We start from the raw sequence: 27,159 nt of genomic DNA on the forward strand, positions 1-27,159 counted from the left end.
CTTCTGTGTTCAGTTTGAGCCAGCAGCTGTCTCTTGCGTCTCAGAATCAAGTAACCATGTTGGTAAACAGGAGTGAAAAGTCTTCAAGTCAGTAACAACCCGTGAATAGAACTTCAGTTTTTGTAGTGGGGGAGATGGGGGTGACAATCCTTTACAGGCACTGAACTGTGTTAACACTCCTACCCTTGTCCAGAGTTTCCATCTTTTCTGATTCTTTTTGAGATAAGCACTCATCGGTTGGAATATTGCTTAAAAACCTGCGTTTAAAAACATTCTCAATATAAAACAAAAGACTGAGCTAAGTAGGATGTGTGTGTGCGAGCAGATGGATGAACTGCCGGTCCACACACTGTTATGGTGATGGGAAGTGATAACTGTTACATGCTACCACTGTGAGTAGGTGATTGGGGAAGGAGCTAGAAGCTAGTGTCTGGATTAGGGTGGGAGGGACTATGAATTTGACTTTTGAATCTAAGGAGGCCTAAATCTGTGCCTTACATTATTTCCCACACATTTGTGACTTAATTTGCCTCATGACTTCCCCAGAATTAGCCATAACAAAATATAGCTTACAGTAAATATGGCAACTCCCTGCTATGCTGAGGCATTCGGAGATCCACGAGAAGGATAGTCTTCTTTAAAGTAAAGGCATCTTCAACATTCACCCTACTTTGGTTTGTATACCATATCCACTGTTGTGGTATTGGAGCCCATCATTTGCTAAAGCTAGGATGAGGAGTGGAATTCAGAGGGCACTGTATTGTGTACATACCATTCTGTATTCTGTTTTTGTTTGGCCTGGTACCTCACTATCTAATGCAGTTGGGATTTTACCATTACACTTTTCCATTGTTTGAATAATGCACTTATACAATAAGAAAATGTTCTCCAGATTCTGTATTCTCCTTAGCATACTCAGAATGTAAATCCTCATGTTCTAAACTTTACACGTAACCAATCCTAGAAGAAGTCTTGGCAGCACAGTTACCATCAGGAAGTCTTCTAGGTGACACCAAATAATGGGATCCAGTGGACCCATTGCTTCAAGCAAAGTTTTGAAACATCCAGCAACAACGAAGTTGCAAAGTTCCTGATGCCATGTTCTCCAGTATGCCAGCCAAGCAAAAATATCTCCTCCTCTCCTTTGGTTTTGAGGTAGTCTACTCTGTGGCACAGAACTGCACTGTCCTTGTTAATTTGGGTGACTGTAGCACCATACCCTAATGCAGAACCCTCCAAATCACATGGAGCTATAACTCCCAAAGCTGGCAGTTTCCTACTGCTTCCACCTTCCTTTTCATAGCAGAAATGTCATCCATATGTGTATGAATAAGAGCAAAGCTCTGGAGCAAAGGATTTCAGTTCAACTGGTGCTGATTCCTGGGTGACTTCCTGAGTCAGTCTCAAAGGTGTGGGTATAGCCTTCCTCCTCTATGACATTCAGGACTTCAGAAGGATTCTTAACGCCGATTCTTCAGTCTGGGTATTTCTGCCAGGTTGCTACAAAATGCTGAAGGTGACAGCCTGATGTAATCTAAGAATCATAGAAATGTGGGGCTGAAAGGGATTTAAAAGTGATCAAGTCCAACCCCGTGTGCTGAGGCAGGAACATGTATATCTAGACCATTCCTGACAGGTGTTTGTCAAACCTGTTCTTAAAAGCCTCCGGTGACGGGGATTTCACAACCTCCCTTGGAAGCCTGTTCCAGAGCTTAACTACCCTGAGAGTTGGAAAGGTTTTCGCAGTTTCTAACCTAAATATCCATTGCTGCAGATTAAGCCTCTTACTTCTTGTCCTACCTTCAGTGGACATGGAGAACGATTGATCCCTGTCCTCTTTATAACAGCCCTTTACACATTTGAAGACTGTCAGCCCTCCCACCCCTCCAGTCTTCTTTTCTTAAAACTAAACATGCCTATTTTAAAAAACTTTTTCTGATAGTCCAGGTTTACTAAACGTTTTATTGTTTGTGCTGCTCTCTTGACACACTTCAGTTTATCCACTTCTTTCCCAAAGCGTGGCACCCAGAATTGGACACAATACTCAGCTGAAGGAAACTTCAAAGAAGAGTCTAGAGTAAGAAGGTGCTCTCCATTAGTGAATCATACCTAGTAAAGGGGGATAGGGGATTTCACTACCTCAGGTAGAGTTCACCCCACTCTTTGGATATTGCTAAACCATTACTGCCAGAGAGATCTCTTCTTTCTTGTGCCTAAAGATTCTTCAGATAAGCAGGTATTTTCAAAACCTTTTTCCACAGGAGGGTACCACATCTGAGAGCTTTATTCCTATAGGCTGCCTCTGTCATAGAATCATAGAATATTAGGGTTGGAAGAGACCCCAGGAGGTCATCTAGTCCAATCCCCTAGGACCAACACCAACTAAATCATCCCAGCCAAGGCTTTGTCAAGCCGGGCCTTAAAAACCTCTAAGGATGGAGATTCCACCACCTCCCTAGGTAACCTATTCCAGTGCTTCACCACCCTCCTAGTGAAATAGTGTTTCCTATTGTCCAACCTGGACCTCCCCCACTGCAACTTGAGACCATTGCTCCTTGTTCTGTCATCTGTCACCACTGAGAACAGCCTAGCTCCATCCTCTGTGGGAACCCGTTCAGGTAGTTGAAGGCTGCTATCAAATCCCCCCTCACTCTTCTCTTCTGCAGACTAAATAACACCAGTTTCCTCAGCCTCTCCTCGTAAGTCATGTGCCCCAGCCTCCTAATCATTTTTGTTGCCGTCTGCTGGACTCTCTCCAATTTGTCCACATCCCTTCTGTAGTGAGGGGACCAAAACTGGACGCAATAATCCAGGTGTGACCTCACCAGTGTCAAATAGAGGGGAATAATCACTTCCCTTGATCTGCTGGCAATGATCCTACTAATACAGCCCAATATGCCATTGACTTTCTTAGAAATGAGAGCACACTGCTTACTCATATCCAGCTTCTTGTTCACTGTAATCCTCAGATCCTTTTCTGCAGAACTGCTGCTTAGCCAGCCGGTCCCCAACCTGTAATGGTGCATGGGATTCTTCCTTCCTAAGTGTAGGACTCTGCACTTGTCCTTGTTGAACCTCATCAGATTTCTTTTGGCCCAATCCTCCAATTTGTCTAGGTCACTCTGGATCCTATCCCTACCCTCCAGCGTATCTACCTCTCCCCCCCAGCTGTGTGTCATCTGCAAACTTGCTGAGGGTGCAATTCATCCCATCATCCAGACCATTAATAAAGATATTGAACAAATCCAACCCCAGGACCGACCCGCTTGCCAGCTAGACATCAAGCCGTTGATCACTACCTGTTGAACCTGACAATCTAGCCAGCTTTCTATCCACCTTATAGTCCATTCATCCAATCTATAATTTTTTAACTTACTGGCAAGAATACTGTGGGAGACCATATCAAAAGCTTTGCTAAAGTCAAGCTATATCACATATCCACAGAGACAGTTATCTCATAGAATGCAATCAGGTTGGTCAGACATGTTGACTGTTCCTGATCACCTTCCTCTCCTCCAAGTGCTTCAAAATGGATTCCTTGAGGACCTGCTCCATTATTTTGCCGGGGACTGAAGTGAGGCTGACCAGTCTGTAGTTCCCTGGGTTCTCTTTCTTCACTTTTTTAAATATGGCCACTATGTTTGCCTTTTTCCAATCGTCCAGGACCTCCCCTGATCACCACAAGTTTTCAAAGATAATGGCCAATGGCTCTGCATTCACATCAGCCAACTCCCTCAGCACCCTTGCATGCATTAGATCTGGACCCATGGACTTGTGCATGTCCAGCTTTTCCAAATAGTCCTTAACCTGTTCTTTCTGAGGGCTGCTCACCTCCTCCCCATACCGTGTTGCCCAGTTCAGCAGTCTGGGAGCTGACCTTGTCTGAAGACGGATGCAAAAAAAGCATTGAGTACTTCAGCTTTTCCACATCATCTGTCACTAGGTTGCCATTCAGTAAGGGTTCCACACTTTCCCTGACCACCTTCTTGTTGCTAACGTACCTGTAGAAACCCTTCTTGTTACCCTTCACATCCCTTGCCTTCTGCAACTCCAGTTGTGCCTTGGCCTTCCTGATTACACCCCTGCATGCTCTAGTAATATTTTTATATTCCTCCCTAGTCATCTGTCCAAATTTCCACTTCTTGTAAGCTTCCTTTTTGAGTTTAAGCTCACCGAAGATTTCACTGTTAGCCACGCTGGTCGCCTGCCATATTTACTATTCTTTCTGCACTTCGGAATGGTTTGTCCCTGCGCCATCAATAAGGCTTCTTTAAAATATAGCCAGTTCTCCTGGACTCCTTGCCCCCTCATATTAGCTTCCCAGGGGATCCTGACCATCAGTTCCCTGACGGAGTCAAAGTCTGCTTTTCTGAAGTCCAGGGTCCATATTTTGCTACTCTCCTTTTGTCAGGATGCTGAACTTTACCATCTCATGGTCACTTTCTCTGCAAACTATTGTTTGAGCTGTTGCTCAATGTCTTTGCTTAGAGCCATCACATGAGTAATATTTATGGTTTGGTCATATGGCCCTGAAAAGTAAGTGACGTTGTTCCTTTAAGTGTCTACTTTCTGATTACTTTAGAACCCAGGAAACACAAAATTGTTTGTTGGAAACTGGATGGTAAATCCTTCTAGTTTAAAAAATTATGGGGCCAAATACAGAGCAGCCATCACTCACTTGGATTTCAAGGAACACAGCGCTGTTCTGCTCTGACCCTCAGTGAACCTTCTATTAGCTGCCACACAATCTTTTCATTAGCAAAGTTGAGCAAGCTTGTCATAGACTGTGCACAGGAGTTCTCTTTTGTAGAAGCCACACACAAAGGAATCCTGCCCCGGTGCCATATGGCTTGCTCATAATGATGATGGGCATGCAGTGGCAGGAGTGCTGGTGGTGTTCTGTACATGAGGCAGGTTCTTGCCCCAAGAGACTTACAGTTGGTTTGACATGACACAACAGGGGTCACCAATAAACAAAGGATGTGGGGCTTGAAGGATGAGGGTTACCATGGTGAAGATCATGAAGTATCTAATTGTAACACACACTGTTAGTTCCTCTTACATTTAAAATGTGAAATATAACTAGAATGGGGTTTCTCAATCTAGGGGTCACAAACAGGTTAGAGGTTATGACCACCACACTCTTCCCAACTGCAGAATAGGAAGGGTTTCTGGCTAGGTCCCAAGTAGGTGGGGGAGGTCCCAGGATGGAAAATATTGAGAACCACCAATCTAGATAAATTAGTTTGTTGGGGCAGGGACTGTCTCTTACTGTGTTTGTACAGTACCCCATGCAACGGCCTTGGTTCTGACTGCATTGTTGTAATCTATTTTTATAATCTAAAAAATAATAGTACCTCTGCAGCTAGCCTGCTGGCTGTCTTCACACAAGCTTCTTGCCTCTCTATGGCCATGTCAGCACTGGTTCTCCACTTATAAGATAACTCCCTCCTCTTCATGTACCAGTATATTTATGCTTGTATCTGTAATTTTCACTCCATGCATCTGAAGAAGTGGGGTTTTTTACTCGCGAAAGTTTATGCCCAAATAAATCTGTTAGTCTTTAATGTGCCACTGGACTCCTCATTGCTTTTGCCTCTCTGTTCGGCTTCTCCAGCTGGATAATGATCTGACCTTTGTAAAGCACTGGAGATCTATGGAAGGAAAGAGTTATGGAAGAGAGAGATATTATTTAGTACTGTCTTCTTTTGCTATCTAGACATTTGTACATCTCTCACCATCATAGTATCTGAGCATCTTGCAAACAACCATGTATTTCATCACAGGTTCCTTTACCCCATCCAGAAAAGTGTTTGATGTTTTCAGTCTCTTAATTCACGGCTAGTTGTCACCAGTAGTGAGAACTTATCAAACCAGAACCGACTGGTACCTCATTTGCAATTCTGCAACCCCACCGATCTTATGCACAAGCTTTTAAATGGTCACTGAAGGCAATAGGGCTGCATGAGTGTACCAGGGGGCACAGTGTGGCCCAAACTGGTTTTCACTTAGCCAGAAACTGGATTTTCTGGTTGGAGTGGGGTTTATTTTTAAACAGGGCCTGTGAGTTAAAAATCCAAAATAAGAGGACAGTCAAACCCCAGGTGAGCAAAGAGTTAACTGAATATGTGAGCCAGACAGTAAGCTCTGTACTACTTGCTCCAAGCTGCTTTCAGTTTCTTGATCAGCAAGGAAAGAACTTGGTGACATTCTGCACCTGTCAATATTTTCACTCAGAAAGCATCATGAATCACATCCTGGTTCCTATTAAATACAGAGACGTGGCTTTGTCTTTCAGATACGCCTATGTTTACCCTAGTGTATTGAATATCTGATCTGGTAAATTTAACTTCTTCGAGTCTTACTGTGAAACCAATTAGTTACCGTATATTAATGTATTGTACAATACATGTAAAAATATTTATATAACTTATCTCTCACCAGTAAAATTCAGTGAAGTAGACACAGCCTGAGGCAGGTCAGTGTGGAAATTGAATTTGTGCTAATTGGTGCAAGGCACGGGCTGTGAGAAATATACTATACATGGGAATGACCTGTTCTCCAATATACTTGTGACTGAATTCTGACTATGTGGGTGTATCTTTAACAATGCTTCTATCTACCAATCCCTTCACTATTTGTAATGCATTTCTCTTGTGGGCTCCATGCACACAAGCATTGATAAAACCAGTAAGAATGGTAAGTGTTTTTAATATCAAAGCCCCAATTGTTCTAAGCCCAGAAGGGGAGATAACTCATTGCGGACAGTCACTCCTGTGATTTTCCTCTACTGAGGCTGCAAACAAGGATGCTGATTGTGATGGTGGCTTTCTTTAACAGAACCCATTGAGAAATGGGCTGAGACCACTAGCTCCCGTCCCAAAGGCAACTGAACAACTATTATTTGTATTGCAGCAGCACCCTCAGTCACAGTCCAGAGCCCCACTGGGCTGTACAAACAGAACAAAAAAGTACTTGCCTCATACAGCTTATGATCTAAGCCAAGGGGCAACAGGTGGCGACAGACAGCTGAGGGAGCACAAGTGGACAGTGAGACAATGCTGGTCACAGCACACGGTTATCAGTTTTTTGTAGGCAACACAGCAGAGGAGAGTTTTAAGGAGGAATTTGAAAGGGGGCTAATGAGGTAACTTTGCAGGGGTTTATGGGAAGCTCTTCCCATGTACAAGGGGCCACAGGAAAGAGCTTGTTTGAAGAAGTGAGGAGAAAAAGTGTGAAGTTGCGTGTATGAAAATGTAACATATTTAACATTTACAGTAATATCTGGCTAATACTAACCTGAAGAGGATTTGAACCCATGAAATGAGATGCATGGCTCTGTCCCTTTAGCAGGCCTGCATAGCCATCCAATTCCATGATTGTAAGTGGTATTCACTGGCAGCTTCTAATGGTCTCAGTGGCCAGCTGTGAGTGGCTATGGAGACTGGTCACCCCTTTCCAGGATGAGTGGTGAAGTACATTGGTGGAGCAACATGAGGAAGCTCCTGTTTGTGCCCTGTCTGCTTTGAGCGGAACAAGATTTGGTGCTGGCAACTTAGCATTCCTGAGCCCTAACATCACTTCAAGATAAGCTTTAAACTCCTCTTGGAGATGTGGAATTTTTAATTGATGAGGGGCTTGTGGTATTGCAGTGCTATGCAAACTGTCCACAGATACAGGTGTGGTCTATTGCAGAAGAGGACAGGACTTGAGGTTCGCCCACCATTGTCCAGTCCTAAGGCCAGAAACTGCAGGGCAGCTTTATGATGTGCCTACATGAGGACAAGGGTGAGAGTACTAGGTTCATTTTCATGTGTGAGCAGAATTAAGATGACAACTCCAATTCTCAGCAGCTAGGTGCCCTGTTATATCACTCTGCACTGCTCCCTACCAATCAACATGCATTGTCTCCATCCTTGTCAAGAACTCACTGCAAGCATATGTCCCACTCATCCAGTACCATCCACCTGAGGATATCAACAAATGGAGATAATTCCCCTCTTCAAGACTCTCTCCTTCCATGTAGCCTTCTGGAACTAACCCTCCACTCTTACCTTAAATTATACTAGCTTATATTACAAATTATAAGAGGCACTAACAAGCCATGTAGACACCAAAAAGCATATCTTGATTTTACTATCATCACTCTTATCCCTTCCCATAAGCCACCCGTTCCCCTGCTCTTTGGGCTGTGTCCAGTGAAGGTGGGGGTGGGGACGGGGACCTGGCTTTTTTACTCATCTGTAAGTCTCTCTACCTACCTGTGGTACTGCATAAATATGAATAAAATGCTGAAGCTTGTGGTATTTCACACACTGAAAACAGACAAGGTAATATCCTTGACAAGTCGTGAGATACGTTGGCATAGCCATGAATGGATATGATGATTCTCTGATTGCCTGCAGACTATTCCTCTGTCATACACTGTATCTAGACTTGCTGTGTTCAGTTTGAAGGCCATTTTAACTTTTAACAGAGCCCCTTCATGCAGTGGGAATTCATTCTGGGGTGGTGGTGGGGTGCACCAAGGGCAACAGCAGACCAAGGAATCCCTGAGGATGTGATACTGACTCCCTGGCAGCATGGAACAGCCAGTAAGGGACAGCCAGAACTTGTCACGGGCTTTGCATGGATGGCTTTAACCTCCCCCCCAAGGTCCACGCAGATCTCCGGGGAACTGTATATTCTGGAGAGCATCCCCTGCTCGTTTCCTAGTGAGAGGCAAATCCTGCTTCCGTAGTAAAGTGATCTGGTGAAAATGCTCCAAAATAAAGTTCCTCATGTTTTCTTGGCCCCCTCCTGTGTTCCTTTTCTGCAGAAGAAGGCAGTCTGGATCTATGGACCTAATATTGCTCGATCTGATGACACCAGTTGATTTTACCATGAGCAGCCTTGGATTTGCAAAAGCTTCCCGCACTCTGATTTGTGAGAGATGAGTTCAAATTGTGCTTTGACGGTTTCATTAATGGCATGTTTCATTTCCCCCTGCATTATGATATCACAGATGACAACATCAGAACTTGCCAGTAGGACAGCAGGAAGAGGTAAGGTTCTGATTGCACTGAGCAGGGTGGAAGGCTGGGCTTGTGGTTAAGACACTGGACTGGAAGTCGAGTTGAGCTTAATCCCAGCTCTGCCAGTTTTACTGTTTGAATCTGGACAAGCCACTTAGGGACTGAGTCAGAGAGAGACTATCTGTAAAATGGAGATAATAGCACTGCCCTGCCTCACGGGTGTATTGAGGTGCTGATAGTACATTGATTAGGGGGGCCGTGTATGTATGTAGAACTGGCCTAAAGCCTTCATGTCTAACTCCCTTCTTGGGGTGCTGATCTCTGTTCTTGCCAATGGAAGTTGTCTCAGTGTGAATGGGGGAATCCAGCACTCAGCTGGGCTACTCCTGGATTCTTGCTTTTCAGAGGGTTTGCCTCCTATGCTCTATTCTTCGGCAACTGGGAATCTCAGCTGTCTAGTAACTCCCACACCTGCAAACTTGGGTCTTTCTCAGTGCTTCCGTGGTGGCTGCTTTTATCGTAGTTGTCACATTTCAGCAAAGACCTGAGGAGAAATTGATTTGGGATGATACCAGCTTTTTTTTTGTCCTATCCTCTCCCCAGATAGAATTAATAATAATGAATAAATAGTGTCTTCCTAATATAGCCCTTTCCCACTATTTTTATTACATGTATTGTGGCGGCACCCTGAGGCTAAGCCCCACTGTGGTGCTGCACAGTGATGCTCTCGACACACCTGCATGCTAGAGAAGCACAACATGACTTGAAATCTTTAACCTGGCCAAGACACACACAGCCAGATCAGCTTGAGGGCAGAAATACCAGGATTGTTCCGCATTCCCTTCTGGTATTGGCTCTTTAAATTTTTATCATCAAAGCTTTATTTAAATGTGGCTATGCTAATTTGTGCAGGGACATGCAAATCCACACCCCCATCTCAAACAAAGGCAGGGCCTGCTAGAGACAATAAGCAGGGAAGTGATTATAAACCTGCTGTTTCCACTGCTTTATCTCCATTTCTTGGTCTTAAGCACACTCACTGACTGGCGTTTCCCAAGACAGGAAGCAGCCATAAACTGACGTTTAAAAGCAACCAAGTGGAGATGAAGTGAGACCGTTTCCCTGTCTCTAGAAATTCCAGGGGACGCAGAGGGAGAGCGAAGCTTTGGACAGTAACCTAGAAGGACCCTTTATGGTCTTGCTTGCACTTGGAACACAGCAGGATTACTTGAGTGCAAACTGTCAGCATGGAGCTAACGTCTGGAGTCTGAACACTGGCTAGGAGGGCTTTCCAGCTGCAATAAACCCCAGTATCAGGTACAGTAGAAGGACAGGACTTCATGAAAGCATAGAGACTGTTCCTGTTCATGCTGGCCGCGTCTCTGTAAGGCTGGGGCAGGAATCCTGCTTCTTGGAGGGAGCAGTGTATGCTGCAACAGAGAGGCTAAAAGAATGTGAATGGTGCTGGGTTACTTGGGAGTGCTGATTTGGCTCTGTCACTGGTTTGCTGTGTGTCCAATCCCTGCAACTCTCTCGTAGGCTCCCCAGCTCTAACATGGGGTTAATACCTCACAGTTGTGGGGATTAGCTGGTAGTTTTACTACGTGGGCAGAGTTTACTGTGAGACTGCTCTGAAATAGCTGTCTAGCATAGCGAACTATACTAGGAACGTGTCATTCCACTACTACTAATTTAATCAACTCATAAGACACACGTACGCCTTGGCTCCACACACAGCCAGCGTGGTTGAGGACTGGCTGGATGTAGAGCTGAATGCAAGTAGGAACTTCCAAGGAAACATTTTGCCCCTGAACTGTATGGAGTTGCAAACTTCCAGGGAAAAATATTTCCTGAAAATCTTCATATATTTTACCAAGGCTCCATCTTCTTTACTGTTAGGATTTTACATTCTTGCTGATTTCCCCTCTTCCACAATCCAAAAACCTTCAATGCTGATTAAAATATAGCAGTACTCATATTGGGTCCATGTTCTGCACTTACAGTTCCATTTGACTTCTGAAAGCTGCGAGGGGTGTAAGCCAGGGCTGAATTTGGCCCATGGTTTGGAGACTTAGGCTAGCATGTTCAAAGGTGCCTAGGGAATTTGGGCACTGGAATGGAACCAGGCATGCGCTTTCCTGAGGAGGCTTTGCCAAGCTAAGCCTTAAATCAGCACTTCTCAGATTTTGTTGTTTGCTTTTTGTCCAGCTTCTGCTTGTGATTGGAACTTGTCCTTATTTGCAGACTCCAATCACTCTTCCCAAGATCCTTCCACCAGGTTCTTCTAATTAAAAGGAAGCTTTCCTGCTGGAGAGTTACCAGTGTGTATCTGATCTCAACCTTAATCTATTGCACAGCTGAGAATCCAGCACAACAGAGGAAGGAGACAGAATCATTTCCTGGACTATCATGCTGTTTGCATCCAGCATGCCATTTGTTGGGGGGACTGGCAGGCAATTTTCAAATTTCTTAAAAGGACAATCCATAAATGTACTGATAGCTGGCAACACAGCTGAGACATGGCTGCAATCAGATTTTACTTGGGGTAATGCAAATATACCTTGGTTTTGAAATCCGGAGAGTGAAGGAAAGTTCTGTGAACCCCAGCCTGCAACCCATCTGCACCCCAAATTCTACTCATGTAAAGGCAGAGAGCCATTAGCTTAGTGTCGCTATTTTAGTTTAGTGTTTCTCACATAAGCTCAGACTGGTACATTATATTGGTCTATTGCATATGAGCCCAAGAAACTTTTATTGCTTTCTAACCCCTTAGTTGCTCATTCTTGGCTCACTATGATTTGGGGTGAAAAAAACATTAAAATGGCAATGTAAACCATATGGACCCTCTAGGTCGGAGTACTTGGCTAAGGTAAAATCCAATAGCTTTTGATTTCCTTCTGCTTCTCTTTCCTATAGTTGACCATGACTGAGTTAACCAGAGTCAGTTAACATGTTTTTAAATATGACTGCCCCTGTGCCAAGTCACGTTCAACACAGGATTTGTTAGTAAGCCTTCTGACGTGGGGCTTTTTCCCCAGCATGGACATGACCAAGGTTTTCAGAAAAGTGACTAGCAATTTGGGGGCACTCAATGTGAGATGCCTTAGAGGGACTTGATTTCCAGAAAGGGCCAGGCACCCACCTTCTACAAACCAGATCTCAAGTTGGACATCAGGGGGAGGGATAGCTCAGTGGTTTGAGCATTGGCCTGCTAAACCCAGGATTGTGAGTTCAATCTTTGAGGGGGCCATTTAGGGACGTGGGGTAAAAAACTGCCTGGGGATTGGTCCTGCTTTGAGCAGGGGGTTGGACTAGATGACCTCCTGAGGTCCCTTCTAACCTTGATATTCTATGATCCCTAAATCACTAGTTGCTCACTATCTTGGCTGAGATGCTCATCAGTGGCTGCCTGGAACCCAGACCCATAATGGGCCACAACAGGAAGGTAACAGTTTTTCACCTTAAACAAAAATAGTCCCCTACTATATGAATGGGGGAGGTGTCTGCCTGTGACCCACTTGCTTTCAAGGAGCTTGGCAGGGAAGAGGGAGCTTTTGGACATATTTAGCATGTTTCTTCCTCTAGATACCAAGCAAGGAAGCTGTTGCAGCAGCAGCAGCATTACTTGCATGATGTGGATTGCATTTTTTCTTCACTACATTTTATCTTGCCCAGGCTGATTTTCACAGAACCATTTTGGTGCATTCAGACCCAACCTGTATTCTGAGACTCCTGGGGCAAATACCCTACAGTGTCTGGCAGTGCTGCATGGGGAGGAAAGTTTGGCTAACTTCCATATGTGAGGTGCTGCATTTTGGGATGGGGTTATGAGCAGCAGCTGAACTGCCACAGCTGTGATGCTTGGGGAAGCGGGGGGGATGAGGGGGAAAATGTGTTTCACCCATTCGGATGGAAATGGTTGAAGATTGCAACAGTTCAGTGACCCTCAGCTAGAGACCTCTCCATAGGTGTTAGAGCCAAATGGCAAATCCATTGCTTGTAGAACACCTGAGACAGCTGCTGTGTGGGAGCATGAGGCATTGCAAACTCAAGGTATTTGAACCAATCATTTGTAACACCTAATAACCTACTGTAGAAGGCACCAGTGGTTACAATAGGATTCAGAGCCCTGGGGCTAAAGTGATGCTCCTGAGACACAGCTGAGGCTGCTTATGTCCTGTCTGTGTCATGCCCAGCCTGCAATGCCCACTTCATACAAGAGATTCCCAGATCTCCCACCTCTAATTACCTTCTGAGTTTGGGACTCTTTGCACTTACTGCACAGTTTGTTTAATGTGCTATGAAAAACAAGCCCCTTTGCATTATCTCTGGGCAAGTTTCTTTGTGAAGTTGATGTGACGAAGAAAGATAGATATGTATCGTCCTGTGATGGGAGTCCCAAAGCAGCACTCCGCATGTTGTGGCTTAGGGATTGAACTGGTGTCAGAAGACCTTGGTTCTATTCCCAGTTCTGCCACAAACTTACTGTGAGCAAGTCACACCATTGCTCTGTGCCTCAGTTTCCCGTGTGTAAAACAGGGATAATATTTAGTGTTGGGATGCTAATCTCACTTTCTTAAAGAACAAAGTTATATCTTCTAAAATGTAAATTCTATATCAGGTGCTTTAAAAGCACTAATAACAAATACATTTTATAATAAATGATTTAACACTTTACAAAAGAAATCTTAAACTTAAGATCAAATATACGTCCCCTAACTTATTAAATATCTCTGGCGATGACCTCTGAGCCAAACTATAATATGACTACCATTGTCACATGCCATGGAAAGTGTTACAGAATGCCCAGCCACCCCACCCAGACAGGGAACGAGGCACTTAATTGTCCCTAAAGCTACTCCATCTCTCTTCCTGCTTCACTTCAGAGCTTCTTCCTAAAATCTTTCCCAGCCTCTCCTGACTGGCTTCTTGATAAGCAATTGAAGAAAGCTCACACATCCTTGTATGGCATGCATGTGTTCACTTAAACCACTCTGATACAAAAGGTAACAATTTCTTTTTCCAGTGTCTCAACCTAAGTTCTCGCTGCTAGCAATGCTGCTCTTATAGATTCCCCTTGATATTTTTAAATAAAACTCCTACATTTATTTAAAACAAAATGCATTAGGTAAGTCTTGTACATAGTGAATAACTGCCTAGCAAGGTAGCAAAATAATGTATCACAGCAGAACGAGAAGGGAAGGAAGCAGCTCCCCACTAGAGCACTCCTGTACCTCTACCATCAGGACCAGAAAGGGAGGCAACCTGTGTCTTGATCTCTCCAGGCATGGGGCCCCACACATTGTGAGGCCTGGTCTGCTGCCTCCTGTGGGAGGGAGCTTTGGCCCATTCACACTACACTCACATCTTGCTGACTTGTTTCTAAACAGCAGAAGGTGCTGGTGGCGTGAAGGATCAAGATGCAGCGGAAAAAGATCAAAGCAGATGATCATGCCAACCTGATGGGTGAAGACCAAAATGCCAAAGGGCCTTATTATGGTAGTCTGAGCCAGGCTCCTATTGAAATCTCGGAGGTAGGCATATAAAATCTACTGTGGATGGATATTTAGAGCTGTGAGGGGGAAGGGTGGGTTAATCTACGCCCATCACCTCCTGCCACAGGGGGGATGACTAGGGAGCTTTCTGGGAGCACAGATCCTGTTCCTGTTGAAGAGGTGGGGGGCAGACAACACCAGGGATGCCTGCATCCAAAGGGAAGATGAAGGAGAGGGTGTTCAGGGAGATCAGCTGCTCCAAACAATAGACAAGCTTGTATACAGAGCCACCCACTTCCAAACGGTGAGGCTGGCTGGCCGTTGTTCGTGGGCCCTGTCTCCTGGCAGTCACTAAATGCACTGAGACTGGTTTGCAAACAGCAGTTCCCACTGTATGCACATGACTTATTTCATATTACCATGGCAGTGGCATATGCTCACTGTAGGAGGGCAGCCCTGTAGTCCATTGCCTTCTCTCAGATGAGAGCTTAGATAAGTCCTAGCTAGCACCTCGGTGAGGTCACACTCACTTCTGGAATCCTGGTGGGGACTGCATGACGCCAGCAGCACCTTCACTTCCTTTTGCTAGTTCCTGTCAGCATTCGGCAGGGCTGTTGCAGATACAAACACAAGCCCCTTATGAGTTAATACTTATTTCTAGCTGAGTAAACCAAGTCAAGCAAGCCACGTCACGCAGAGCACTGCAAACGTCTTCAGCGATGGACGCACCAGGATAGGTGAGGACACAGCGCAGGGAGAAGTGTTAATCTATGGGGAGGTGGTTTTGAAGTTGGTGGCCTTTGTATTTATTTATTTTAAAGAAGGAAACCTGTAAATAAGGGGTGAAGTCCCCAGCCCTGCTCTCAACACTGTGGACGCCCTTGGGTTGGGATGTGCCTGCCAGTCCTCGTGGATAGGGCAGAACTGAATGGGTTCTGCTGTTTGCAGTAGTTCTGTTGGGCATATCTGGAGTCCACTAGGCCCCTGTCTAGCTTGACTGTCCTGGTTTGTCTTGGGACTTTTCCTGTAGCTACATGTGGTAAACTCATTCCATAAAGGGTGGGGCTCTTAGGTTTATAATCCCCAGCCTGCTCCTCCCTGCACATGCCCCTTTCTGCAGGCTGCTCATCTTACTCCACCAAGACTTGGCCCTGTGACAAGAATCAGCTGAGCACCAGGCAGGAGTGGATGGAGAAGCAGATGAAGCATGAGCAGTGTGGTTCCCAAGAGCTTTGCCCCCATGTGCCTTGCAGTGTCCATCTGTCTGTGATGTGGACACAAGCTGTCTCTTCTTGTCCCAGACTTCGTCCTAGTGTGGGAAGCAGATCCCCAGGAGCAGGAGGGACAGAATGAAGAAACCACTGCTGAGAGCGAGGTGCCCCGGTGGAGAAGAGCTGTCGATGTCCGCAAGACTTGGCGGAAGAAGTTTCTGAACAAGCTCCAGGCCACTGGGATCTGTATAGAAAAGGTAGCTGGATCCTTTCTGGTGCCCAGGCAGGCTTCTTCCCTGTGTATCAGCACACTAGCCTGGCTCTGCAGGGCCACCCTGTCCTGGGGGGAAGAGTTGCTTTGTTCATTGGATCCTGGTCTTCCCCCCTTTGCTCAGTAATCCTGTCTGGACGGTGTAGGACCACCCTCTCCAGAAAGGGGAGCTCATTGTCCACCTTGGCTTGGTCCTGGCTTCTCTCGGTGGGGAAAGGAAAGCAAAGGGCCAGTTGGCTGGGCAGTCTGAGGAGGAGGCTGGAAATGCAGCCATCTGTCAGCAATATAGGCAGCCTGCCAGCACGTGGTGATAAATTGAGCCTTCTTCCCCCACTGGAGCCAGGACACATGGTCAGTCCTCTCTGCATCGCTCACCCAGCAGAGAAAACCTGGTTCATGTAGAAACAAGGCCCAGCATGTTAGAGCAAAATTATGGGCGTGGTCCCCTGGGCACAGGAGGAGGGCAAAGGTGCCTTTCTATTGTGTCATGTTAGATACCATCACCATAGTATCTGCGCACCTTCCAGCAGAGCATTAAGTGACACGAATGACCAACGTCTGTAAATCACCTTCCCGCTTCCTTTATCCCGAACCTGGTCAGGGGCCCATAGAGCCCCCAGCGTAGCCTAGCCTGCCCGCACCTGCCACACCATTTATTTGTCATGAGGGATAACAGATTATGCCTCTTCAGGAAGCTCTCCCTCCTCTTTCCACCGCCAGAGTACCACAAAATGGATGGAGCCTGGGGCCAGAACTTTACCCTGTTCCAAAATGGCCCCCTCCCCAGTGAATGGGCCAGGGCAGCAGTGGGCATTTCAGCCTGCTGGGAATGAGGCAGGGCTGCGGTGGGTGGCTAGGGAATCATCTGCTCTTTCATTGGAATAATAATGACTTTGTGCCACATGGTGAGTGTGTCTAACCTACTCCGGTCATCTGGTGATTCTCCTGGCAGGCTCAGGAGGGGAGCTCTTTGGTCTCACGCTGCCTGGCCTGCTGGGAGATGCACTGTCGTGGAGATGAGTGATGGGAGGTGTCTGCCAACAGGAGCACGGCTTGCTCTGTGTGATATGGGAGCTACATATGGTGGGTGCTCCTCTGCTGCGCAGTTCCCGAGCTCTGCAAGATTCCTAGGGCATGTTTACACTGCAAAAGAAAACCCCTGGCAGTGAGTCTCCAAGCCCAGGTCAACTGATTTGGGCTCACACTACAGGGTTAAAAATAGCAGTGTAGATGTTCCGACTCTGGCTGGAGCCCCGGGCTCTGAGACACACAGTTCGGGGCCCTGGGCTCCAGCCTGAGCAGGAACATCTACACTGATATTTTTAGCCCCATCGTGTGAGCCTGAGCTCTGGATTTTTCTTTGCAGTGTAGACATCCCCCTAGCTAGAGGCTTAGTAACAGCACAGCTAGGGTGAGCTCTGCATGGCTGGCCCCTTGCTGCTATGAATCTACATAGAAGCCTCAATTTCAAGGTATCCTTGTTGATTCACCCCAGCTGATGATCCAGCCTATAATGCCAGGCCTGAGTACAACATGTAGCTAATTCCATCTTTCCCTCTTCTCTCCCAGCACGTGGTCCAGGATGAGAAGAAGGTGGTGCACTATGTGCTGCTGAACGCCCCCTGGAGCGTGCTGTGTTATTATGCAGAGGATCTCCAGCTGAGGCTCCCCCTGCAGGTGAAGGTCTTTCCGAGACTCATCCTCTTCCCTCTAGGGCCCAGTTCACCCCTGCAGGAGCTGAGGAACTCCCAGTCGCCAGGGTGAAGCCATCCCACTTCTCCCATGTGCCACAGGGGGGAGAGTTGTGAGGGGGGATGACTCCATGCCGGCTGATTGTTGCACACTCTGGGCTGGGCAGTGACACAGTATGGAGCCAGATTAGGGTGATCAGATGAGATGAAGAAAATATCGGGACACATGGTGTGGGGGAGGATCCGTCGGCGAAGCAAAAAAACCCCAAAAAACTAAGTGCTGCCAGCGGAGCAAAAGATCAGTCAAGGCGCCGGACAACCACCCAAATATTGGGACGGTCCCGATTTTATCGCCTTCCTGTTTTCAGAGGCCTTAATCCTGTGGGCTTTGCTCAGCAAAACTGTCCTGGACATCAGCAGGGGGGCTCCTGTGCAGGCCCCGGAGGAGCTTACTTATCCCTTCAATTCTTCCCCACTCACCCTCTTTCACATGCCAGTGCTCCCAGCCTCTCGCGCTGTTGTGCATGCAGCTGGGGCACTTCTCTCTTCCCCCACCCTCCTCTGTCCCCAGAAGCTGACTCGGCACCATGCTGCTGCTGTTGTCCTCCTCCTGAGCGTTTTTCTCTTGCTTGTGCCCAGGCCCTGCCGAATCAGGCTTCAAACTGGTCTGACAGAGTGGCGAAGCAGCTGGGTGTCCCCAGCCTGCTGCATGAGGAGGTTCCCAATCTGCCCCTGGACTACTACACTTGTCACTTCAAAGTGAACAAGTTAGCATGGTAAGAGCCCCGGGAGCCTGTGGAACGAATTCACTCCTGCTTCCTTGTGCTGATCACCTTTCCTCTTCCTGCTGTCTCCCTGAGGGCAAGGGCTATGGCACAGGCAGTTACCCAAGAGGCTCTGAGAGGAGACCTCTTCTCCCTGTCCAACAGGCCTGCAGGGCACCCACAGGGAAGCCTGTTATGCCACCTGCTGGAGTGCTCATCCAGGCAGCTGCCTGATGTCTGCCTTCCCCTTTCTGCCTGTGCACGTTATCTGCCTAGATCAGGGGTGGGCAAACTTTTTGGCCCGAGGGCCACATCGAGGTTTCAAAACTGTATGGAGGGCTGGGTAGGGCAGGCTCCCCAAACAGCCTGGCCCCCGCCCCCATCTGATCCCCTTCCACTTGCCACCCAGAGCCAGACATGCTGCCGCGCTGCCCTGCAGGAGCGTGCAGCCCTGCCACCCAGAGCACTGCCCGTGCGGTGGCTTAGCTGCGGGGGAGGGGGAACAGCAGGGGAGGGGCCGGGGGTAGCCTCCCCAGCCAGGAGCTCAAGGGCCGGGCAGGATGGTCCTGCAGGCCGTATGTGGCCCACGGGCCGTAGTTTGCCCACCTTTGGCCTAGATCGTAAACTCTTCAGGGCAGGGAGCACGTTGGTGTCAGTGTCCCTGAGACCCCTAGTGCACTGCCGAAGCTATCCGAGCAATAAAGGGATAAGAATTAAATACCATCACTTGGCCGGGCACAAGGTACCTATAGGGAGGAGGAGCCATGTGTGCGCAAAAGGCAGGGGTCGGGTGGGTGGGTTGATGATCAGCAGAGCAAGGCTGCTGTGAGAGGACTATCCTGGGAGAGTGACTCTATAGGCCGCCCCTCTGAGCTGATGGATGAAGCCACGGAGGTGATCTGCCAGTTGGAACTGCCTCTGCAAGTGCCTTCTCTTTGCAGCTGGGCTGGCAAGGGCAGGGAGGTGCCATCCTCAGCTGGATGGGTGAGGTGCAGGGCTGTACCTGTGGCAAAATGGGGTGGGGAAGTGGATGGCTGTGGGCTCGGGGAGAGGAAGCAGGATGGCTTGTCCTGTGGGTTGCACTTTGGGGGGCATGTTCCCATCATGGTTCTGGTGTGTGTGATTGCAGGTTCCTAGGGAGCAATGAGCAAGACACCTTCTTCAGCAGCACACAGCGGCACAGGATAGTGAGTAGCCAGCCCAGGGGTCTTCTGGGGAGGGAGAGGTCCCGCAGGACCTGGGGCTGAGATGGGCCCTTCCTCCTTGGCTTCTGGTTCAATTCTTTATCATCCTAATTCATTGCTTTTGTGTCAGCCCAGCTGGGAAGGGCTTGAGTGTTCTGGCCCGGGCAGAAAGGGCCACACAGGGGGGAGGCTTTGGGTGCAGCAAGTTTGGGCCCCTGGTGAGGCTTGGGTTTGGGCTAGGAGGAGAGATGGGTGTCGTGGAGAAGGCCCCACTTGAATCTGGAGGGTGCAGGGCTTCCAGGGAGGCATGGGCTTAGGTTGGGGGCAGGTATGGTGGCCTCTAGGGAGGTTGACATTTAAGCAGAGGGAAGGTTGAGTTTAGGGGGTAGCTTGAGTAACGAGTGGGCTTGTGACCCTGGCTGTTTAGGCGGTAGGCACATCCCAGATCCTGATCAGCCTAAAGAAAGAGGGTCACTTACTCCTGTGAAAAGTGAGTGTGAAATGTTACCAAATCAGATGTCTCTGCTTTGCTGCACAGGTGTGAATGGCTGCAATGTGCAAGGTAATGGGGAATCAGCTATCTATTTTAGGGACTTACAGGGCCCCTCTCTTCATTGGATCTGAGCACCTCACAATCTTTAAAGCTTATGAGGCAGGGCAGAGCTATTATTCCCATTTACAAGTGGGGAACTGAGGCACAGAGAGGCTAGGTGACGTGCCCAAGTTCACACACACAGTCTGTGGCGGAGCAGGACCAGGTCTCGCAAGTCTTAGACTACTGCCCTAATTACTGGACCATCCTGCCTCTGTCAGCTCCTGCAAGTCTCTCAGTCACTGAACATACTGGTCATGTCCTGCCAGGGTGTGAGGCAATAGCTAACGGTTAGATGGAAGGATTAGATTTTTATCAAGAAACGTCAATTTTACTGTACAATGCAAGCTGACGAAAAAATATTTCCATTGATAAACGAAACTCACAGATAAGTAAAGTAAGAAAAATGCTGCTTGTATTAGAGTGTGATTCAAGGATATTTACTTCATATATTTTGATGTGATGCTGTCAATTTTGTTTTACTGGTTATAGAACTTTAACTTTGTGAATCACAACATCTACTATCATTAAATAATTATTGTCTGACACCCCCCCCATTATTTCCTGCCACTATGAAAATTTAAATTAATAAACATTTAAAAAATGCTTAAAATTTTTTTGTGTAACTCTGAAAGTTTAAATAGATTAAAAACTGCTTAAAATAAACATCAATATTATCCATTAATTATAAAAAGATAAAAATTGAATTCTACCAAGCCCACTAATGATCAACAATATCCTGCTGTTTATAAACCTCAAGATAGGAGGGTCTTCCTTCCTGCTCCATCTCTTTGTGCTGTGAGCCAAGCAGCCATGCAGCCTGGTGCCAAAAACTTGACTTCCAATGAGGAAAGTCAAAAGCCCAGAAGTGATGAATTTCTCCCACTGGGGCAGTGTCTGCCCATGGACTAGAGCCTGTCAAAAGTGCACTTTGCAAAATACAGGTCAGAACTGATACAAACGTAGCTGCTAGTAAATTACCAGTGTATTTGTGAGGACACCAAGACATATGTGCTGTGAGTTTGTTCCTGACCATATTGACTGGGCTGGGGTGATAATGGAAAAGCAGCTACAGAACACAGAGAAAATAGGCCACTTATTTTAAAGAAGAAAATAGTGAAGTAAGAAAACAGCCATTTGTTTTCTCTTTCCTGTCTGCATTCTCCTCCTCATTTGTGTGACTTTAGGCTTAAAGGAATCCTGCAAAGATTTTTTTTTTTAAGAATAGCTCTCACTCATTTGTGTTGCTTTATGATATATAAAGGCCTGAAAGATGTGTTTCAAACAAAGTTGTCTTTCTTGTTTGTTAACAATAGAAATATCATGGCTGTTAATTCTGGTCTTCTCTGGTTTAGGCTTTTTGTGGAGTCTGAAGGAGGTGTAGTGTGAGGATTTTGCTCATTCATGGGCAGTGTGGGGTTTGAATTTTAACAAAGACAACTTTTCTCCTAAGACATCATTGGCAATTGGAGTTAAATAGATTTTAACACACACAAAGTTTAAAGAGGCTGACTAAAAACGAACCCTTCTTTCTCAGGTTTCAATGTCTGGGGAAGGGAATGTTACAATGCCTATGAGAGTCAGGCTTGGAATTGGTGGCAAAACCCAACTTCTTGTACCTGAATTCATATGAACTTGTTTAGTCTCTTTCCACCCAAATTCTCCATTTCCCTCTGGAAAGATGGTTGCTGAGAACCTTTGAGGCATGGGTCTCCATAGCGCAGTGCAGAGCATGGTGTTGGTGCTTAGAGAGAGATCATGGGGCTCTCGTTGGAGCTTTCGTCAGGATGACAGCAGTTATTTACCATCTCTTTGCTTCCCCCAGCTGTACGAGATCCTGGCCACGACACCATATGGCCACCTGAAGCAGGGGGAGGTTGGGGTGGATCGGCTGCTGAGCGAGAATGTCTTTGCAGCTGCATTCCCTCTGCATGAGGTAAGTCAGGAGACAGTCTCTTTCTAGCACCGGTTCCCTGCTACCTCAGCCAGACTGGACTTTGGTCATGCCCCGATCTACAGCTCAGGGGGCAGCAGGGAGCCCTGGCCAGGCAGAGCACTTGTGTGGCCTCTGCCCAGAAGGGGACCGGGCTGTTCAAAAAGCTCCTTATTCAGCCTTTCCAAAAGAACGCGGAGGTAACTGGGGTTGGGGTAGCATGGCTGTGGGGAGCTGGGGAGGCAGGGGGCTGCTGTCAAACCCCTCTCCCCAGCCCAGCCCAGCCAGCTGCTCTGCTTTCACCAGCCTCAGTTGGAACCTCCCTGCTTCTCCCCTGCAGGGTCCCTTTGCAGTACCCGCTGACAGGCTGGCCCCTGAGACCCTGACCGAGCGCCAGGTCCTCTTCCAGTACTGGGCGAGGTGGTGGAAATGGAACAAATACCAGCCACTGGATCACATCCGCAGGTACTTTGGAGAGAAGATCGCACTCTACTTTGCCTGGCTGGGTGAGTACAATGCTCTTTGGAGCCCTCCCTACAACCTGCCTTCATCCCTGGCCCCAGCCAGATGTGTCAATATGCTGCCCTGGATCTCCTGCCCCATTCTCTTTAGCCTCTAGCCTGCACCTCTGTCTCCAACCAATTCCTGAGCTGCGATAACCATGTCCACTGGAAAAGGAACTGGAGCCTCGCTGATCAGGAGATCAGACTGTCCAGGCTTGGTGAAGAATAATGCCTCCTGCAGCCATGTGGCACAAAGGGGATGGGTTCTAGCCAGCAGCGGAAGGGCACCACCAGCACTAGTGTGCATTGTTCTGCCCTGCTCCTTACTGCTCCCTCAACCACCTACTGTGGCACCCAGCTCTGCCCTAACCTGAAACCTTCTCCAGAAAGAGCTAATGCTCCACTGGAGCATCGGCCTCCTTGTCTTCTGCTGCAGGGAATGCTGGGATCAGCGCAGAGAATAACAATCGCTTGTGTAAGCAGAGCGCTTTGCTTCCCCAATGCAGACCAAGGACGGGCTGTACTATAGTAAGGGGCACCCTTTACATCGGGTGCATGGGTGTCATTGCCAGAGGAACAGGGAGGATCTTCCTCAGGTTGCCATTTTTCACTAATCATCCTTCTTGCCCCTTTCCTGCTATGGCTTGTTAAGAGAAGCTAGATTAGGGTGCATTTGTTTTTCTTGTACTGGGATTGTCTGCCAAGCAAGGAAAGCTGTCCCTCTTGCACAGAGCAGCAGCCCGAAAGCTCCAATGGCCAGAAGCCCTTCCTGTTGTGTCCAAGCTGTGGGATGCATTTGAAATGAACGTGGCTGACCAAGCAGGAGCAATGGATGTTTTGCTGGTCCCTGTCTGCGGTGGGGCTGAGTTTCAAGTCCTAGTCCTAATCTACAAAACCCTTCATAGACCAGGACACTCATCCCTTCGCCACAGCCCATCAAGACAAGTTCTCCATGATGGGACCCCAGCTGTGGCACTCCTGATCAGAGGAGATCGTAGCTGGAGCCTAGATCTACATGCAAGCCCCCCAACACCCTTTCTCTGAGGCTTCCCCCAGGAACACCATCCATTCCCACTGCCTGTCGCTGAGGAGAGGAGGGAGAAGGTGCAATAGAAAGGGAGGGAAGAAAAAGGAGAGAGAAATGGACAAAATTAATTAAAAATTAAATTAATTAAAAATAGGTCTGGAATGGGGAGAAACAAAAAGTTGATGTATGGCCAAAGAACGTAATTGTTGGCATGCTGGCAAGCGTAACAGACTCTGCCCTGCCTCCCGACTTGATTAACTTGGATCGTTGTCTCTGTGCATTGGACACGAAGGTGGGATTCCAACTGCCACTCGGCACTGGGCAAGCTCTGCTCCATAGGAGCAGAACTGAGCCAGCACTGAATGGTTTTGAAAGTCCTGCCCTACGGCCATTACCAAACCCAGCCTCTCTCTGGAGGCCACGTCTCAGGGTGAGGACATAGCCAGCAGGAGGCTCTTGAAGTCAATGCCAGGGTGGGATAATCCTTAACCTCCCCTTTTACCCGCATGTAGATGGGAGGAAGCCCCTGCTCCCCAAGTGACCTCTGAGAACATGGTGGGAATCCTCCTTTACAATGGCTAGCAGGGGACTCTCCTTCAGCTGCTGGGATGCAGTGTGTCGCTCCGCAATTGGTTTCACTAGGAATGTGGGGCTCTGAACTGGGCTCTGCTGCTGAGATGAGGGTACAGGTTGGCTACAGGTCCTGTGTTTGCAATGAGACTCCCACTCTGAGGGACTGGCCTTCTCTCTTCCCTCTCTTTAGGTTTCTATACTGGGTGGCTGTTGCCTGCGGCAGTTGTGGGGACACTGGTTTTCATCGCAGGCATATTTCTGATGCTGAGCGACATACCTGCGTAAGTGTCAGCATCTCTCCCCTTTCTGTCCCTGCCTTCTCCTTCCCTCTCCCACTGGCTGTCTCCAGCCTGGAGGATGTGGGGGCAGCCCCAGGGAAGGCTGGAAGTCAGCAATTCCTGGCTGCCTCTCCTGAGGTCAGTCCACTAAGCCACAGCACCCCCAAAACGCACGCTCACTGTTGAGCAAACCTGGCTTCTCACAGGCTTCTGAGCAAAACTCCTGGTGAACAACCCAACTGCGAGGGGGTCAAAGTCCCCTAAACACCCTGCAGGGAAATGTCACCCAGTATGTGACCACCTGTTCCTCCCTGTCTGGCCCCAGGTTCCAACATGGAGGGGCAATGGCTAGATTCTAACCAGAGGAAACTGTTGGGGAGAAGCTCCATGAGGTGTTTCTGTCCAGGGCAAGGACAGGCAGCAAAGGGCCAGTGCTCTGTGCTGCCACGTGAGCATCCCAGCTTTGATCCCAAATGCCGTGCTCTCACCTGAGGTCCTGCAAGGGGAATGTGCTCAGCGGCTCTGCTCCCCCAGGACCCTCTGGCTGATTTAAGGATCAGTGTTTATGGACTCCCATGGGGTCCTGGCTAGTCCTGCATCACTGGAAAGAATGAGGCCTCAAGAGGTGCGAAAGGATGTACCATGGTCCTGATTTCTTTCCTTGTCTGCCTCCCCCAGGCAGGAGATCTGTGAGAGCGAGGATCAGTACCAGATGTGCCCGCTGTGTAAGGAGTGCCCACAGTGGCAGCTCTCCAGCATCTGCAGCATGTTCAAGGTAAGGTTTGTGGCTCTGAGTGGTTAATTTCCAAAGGGGAGGACCAGGAAGAGAGAATATCCTGCAGTCTCCCCCGTAGATGGTGCTTGCTAGAATGCCCAGGTGTGCACAGCTCTCTCGCCCCTGCGCCAGGGCCTGGCTGGGCTGGGAGGTGCTGTGTTCATGCACGAGGAGGGGTGATAACCAGGCTGTTTGCACAAGCACAATGCACTGGGATTTGCTCTCTGCCTTTTCATCTTAATGGCACTAGAGGAGACATCTCAGGGGACATGCTTCTGTGTGAGAGGAGAGAGCACCAGGACTCACCTCCCCCAGGACCTTTCCTCATCCCCTCCCATCAGCAGCATTGGACCCTTTCCCCTCTTTCTAGTGTCAAAGTTAGACTCAGGGCTCACAGTTTGTCAGACCACTCTGTTTTATTAGCACAGCGCTCTGCTAAGAACACCCAGATAATGTGAGCACCATGCAAGACACAAACTATCTTATTTATACAGATAAAAGGGCACGGACTTAACAAGATAACAAAGGAAGCAGAACTGACAAGTTTACCAGAGGCTGGACATACATAGTTAATTTCCTTACTAACTTTTACCAATCTTCGACTAATGTTAAGTGGGTTCATTGTTTATGCCTTAATGTTTCTTTTCCTGACACCTGTATTTCAACATTTATTTCTGCTTAAAGGAACATACAACATTTCTTTAATCCATTCTTATTTTTACAATATAATTAATTCTACTTTCACACTAGTCTCCCTCCTCCCAGCTGTGCACATTTGCTGGCATCCCACCTCCTAAACCATCCCTCTCCAGCTCCTCTTACCCTCTTCTCCCTTGCATCCCCTCCCTAGTCTGTTCCTCCCCAGGTCCACTGCCTCTTCCTTGGCTTCCCCCTGCTATCCCTCCTTGTTCCCTCTCTTGCATTCCTTGTCTGATTCCCTCCCACCTCTCCTCTCCCTGTGTGTACAAAGTCTCTCCTTTCTGGTGCTGGAGCAGGTCATGCTGCAGAGATGAGAAGGGGTCTGTTTCACTTTGCTGCTTGCACATGGAGTGGAGCAGCAGAGACGGATCTCAGGGACAGCTCCTTCTCGGGTGCTGCTCTAGTGTGTGTGGAAAGCACAGCAGAGTACAGAAGAGGCTTTCTGCAGCTTGAACTGGCTATGCAGATTCACACTACCACATGGACGTTTCTTGCCTCAGGACGGAGATCTGCTCTGCACAGCAAGCCTCTGCTGAGCTGGGTAGTCGCAAGATTCTACACTTAAGGGATTATGGTTGTCGGGCTAATCTCCCTCTGTAAGCTACATAATGGACCAGTCCTCCCAACTGATGTAAATTGGCATGGCTCCATTGACTTCAGTTTTGGTCCAGACTTGCACCAGGTGGGGATCTGTCCCATTGGCTCCAGTGGAGCTAGGGCTGATTTACACCAGCTGGGGATCTGGCTCAATGCTCTTTCGCCAGCAGGAGATAGCGCTGATAGTGCTGACGTAAGCTTCCTCAGACAGTGAGGGTGACCTCTCCATGTGGCTCCAACCTCTTCCCAGGGAGATTCAAGCAAATCCAGAGAGAATAAGGAAAGACTCTCTTCCTTTCTGCCTGTCTGAAGCTGAGGCCCCATCCCTGTGCAGGGAGAGATGAATGCTCAGAGTCGGAGGGATCCTGCTCTGAGCCTGGGGATGAAGCCTGTACGGGGCCCCAAGCTGTGAACTGCTCCCTGCACACCCCAAAGCCATACCCCACCGTCGCCTTCTCAGTGCAGCACAGGCAGCTCTGGTTGATCAGACACAGGAATCGCAATCGCCCTGTCCCCATGCCTCCATTCCTGGCATGCCATGACTTGTGTTTG

The 27,159-nt window shown here is 48.0% G+C and overlaps 1 protein-coding gene across 5 annotated transcripts in view; it reads left to right on the plus strand.

The window, feature by feature from the left end:
* Positions 1 to 8,773: 8,773 nt before the first annotated feature.
* The window catches only part of ANO7 (anoctamin 7), a 30,548-nt gene continuing 12,162 nt past the window's right edge, over positions 8,774 to 27,159 (plus strand). Inside the window, exons 1-12 of one of the 5 annotated variants that reach the window (XM_045030165.1) lie at positions 8,774 to 9,044; positions 10,147 to 10,331; positions 14,408 to 14,548; positions 15,171 to 15,246; positions 15,811 to 15,977; positions 17,561 to 17,668; positions 18,322 to 18,458; positions 19,576 to 19,633; positions 22,048 to 22,158; positions 22,496 to 22,661; positions 24,449 to 24,539; positions 25,215 to 25,311. In XM_045030165.1, coding sequence (XP_044886100.1) covers positions 14,435 to 14,548; positions 15,171 to 15,246; positions 15,811 to 15,977; positions 17,561 to 17,668; positions 18,322 to 18,458; positions 19,576 to 19,633; positions 22,048 to 22,158; positions 22,496 to 22,661; positions 24,449 to 24,539; positions 25,215 to 25,311 — 1,125 coding nt within the window. In that variant the 5' untranslated portion in view covers positions 8,774 to 9,044; positions 10,147 to 10,331; positions 14,408 to 14,434. The other 4 variants (XM_045030162.1, XM_045030164.1, XM_045030163.1 and 1 more) reach the window with 4 other exon arrangements.

The sequence above is a fragment of the Mauremys mutica genome, chromosome 9 (genome assembly GCF_020497125.1).
Source record: "Mauremys mutica isolate MM-2020 ecotype Southern chromosome 9, ASM2049712v1, whole genome shotgun sequence".
NCBI lineage: Eukaryota > Metazoa > Chordata > Testudines > Geoemydidae > Mauremys > Mauremys mutica.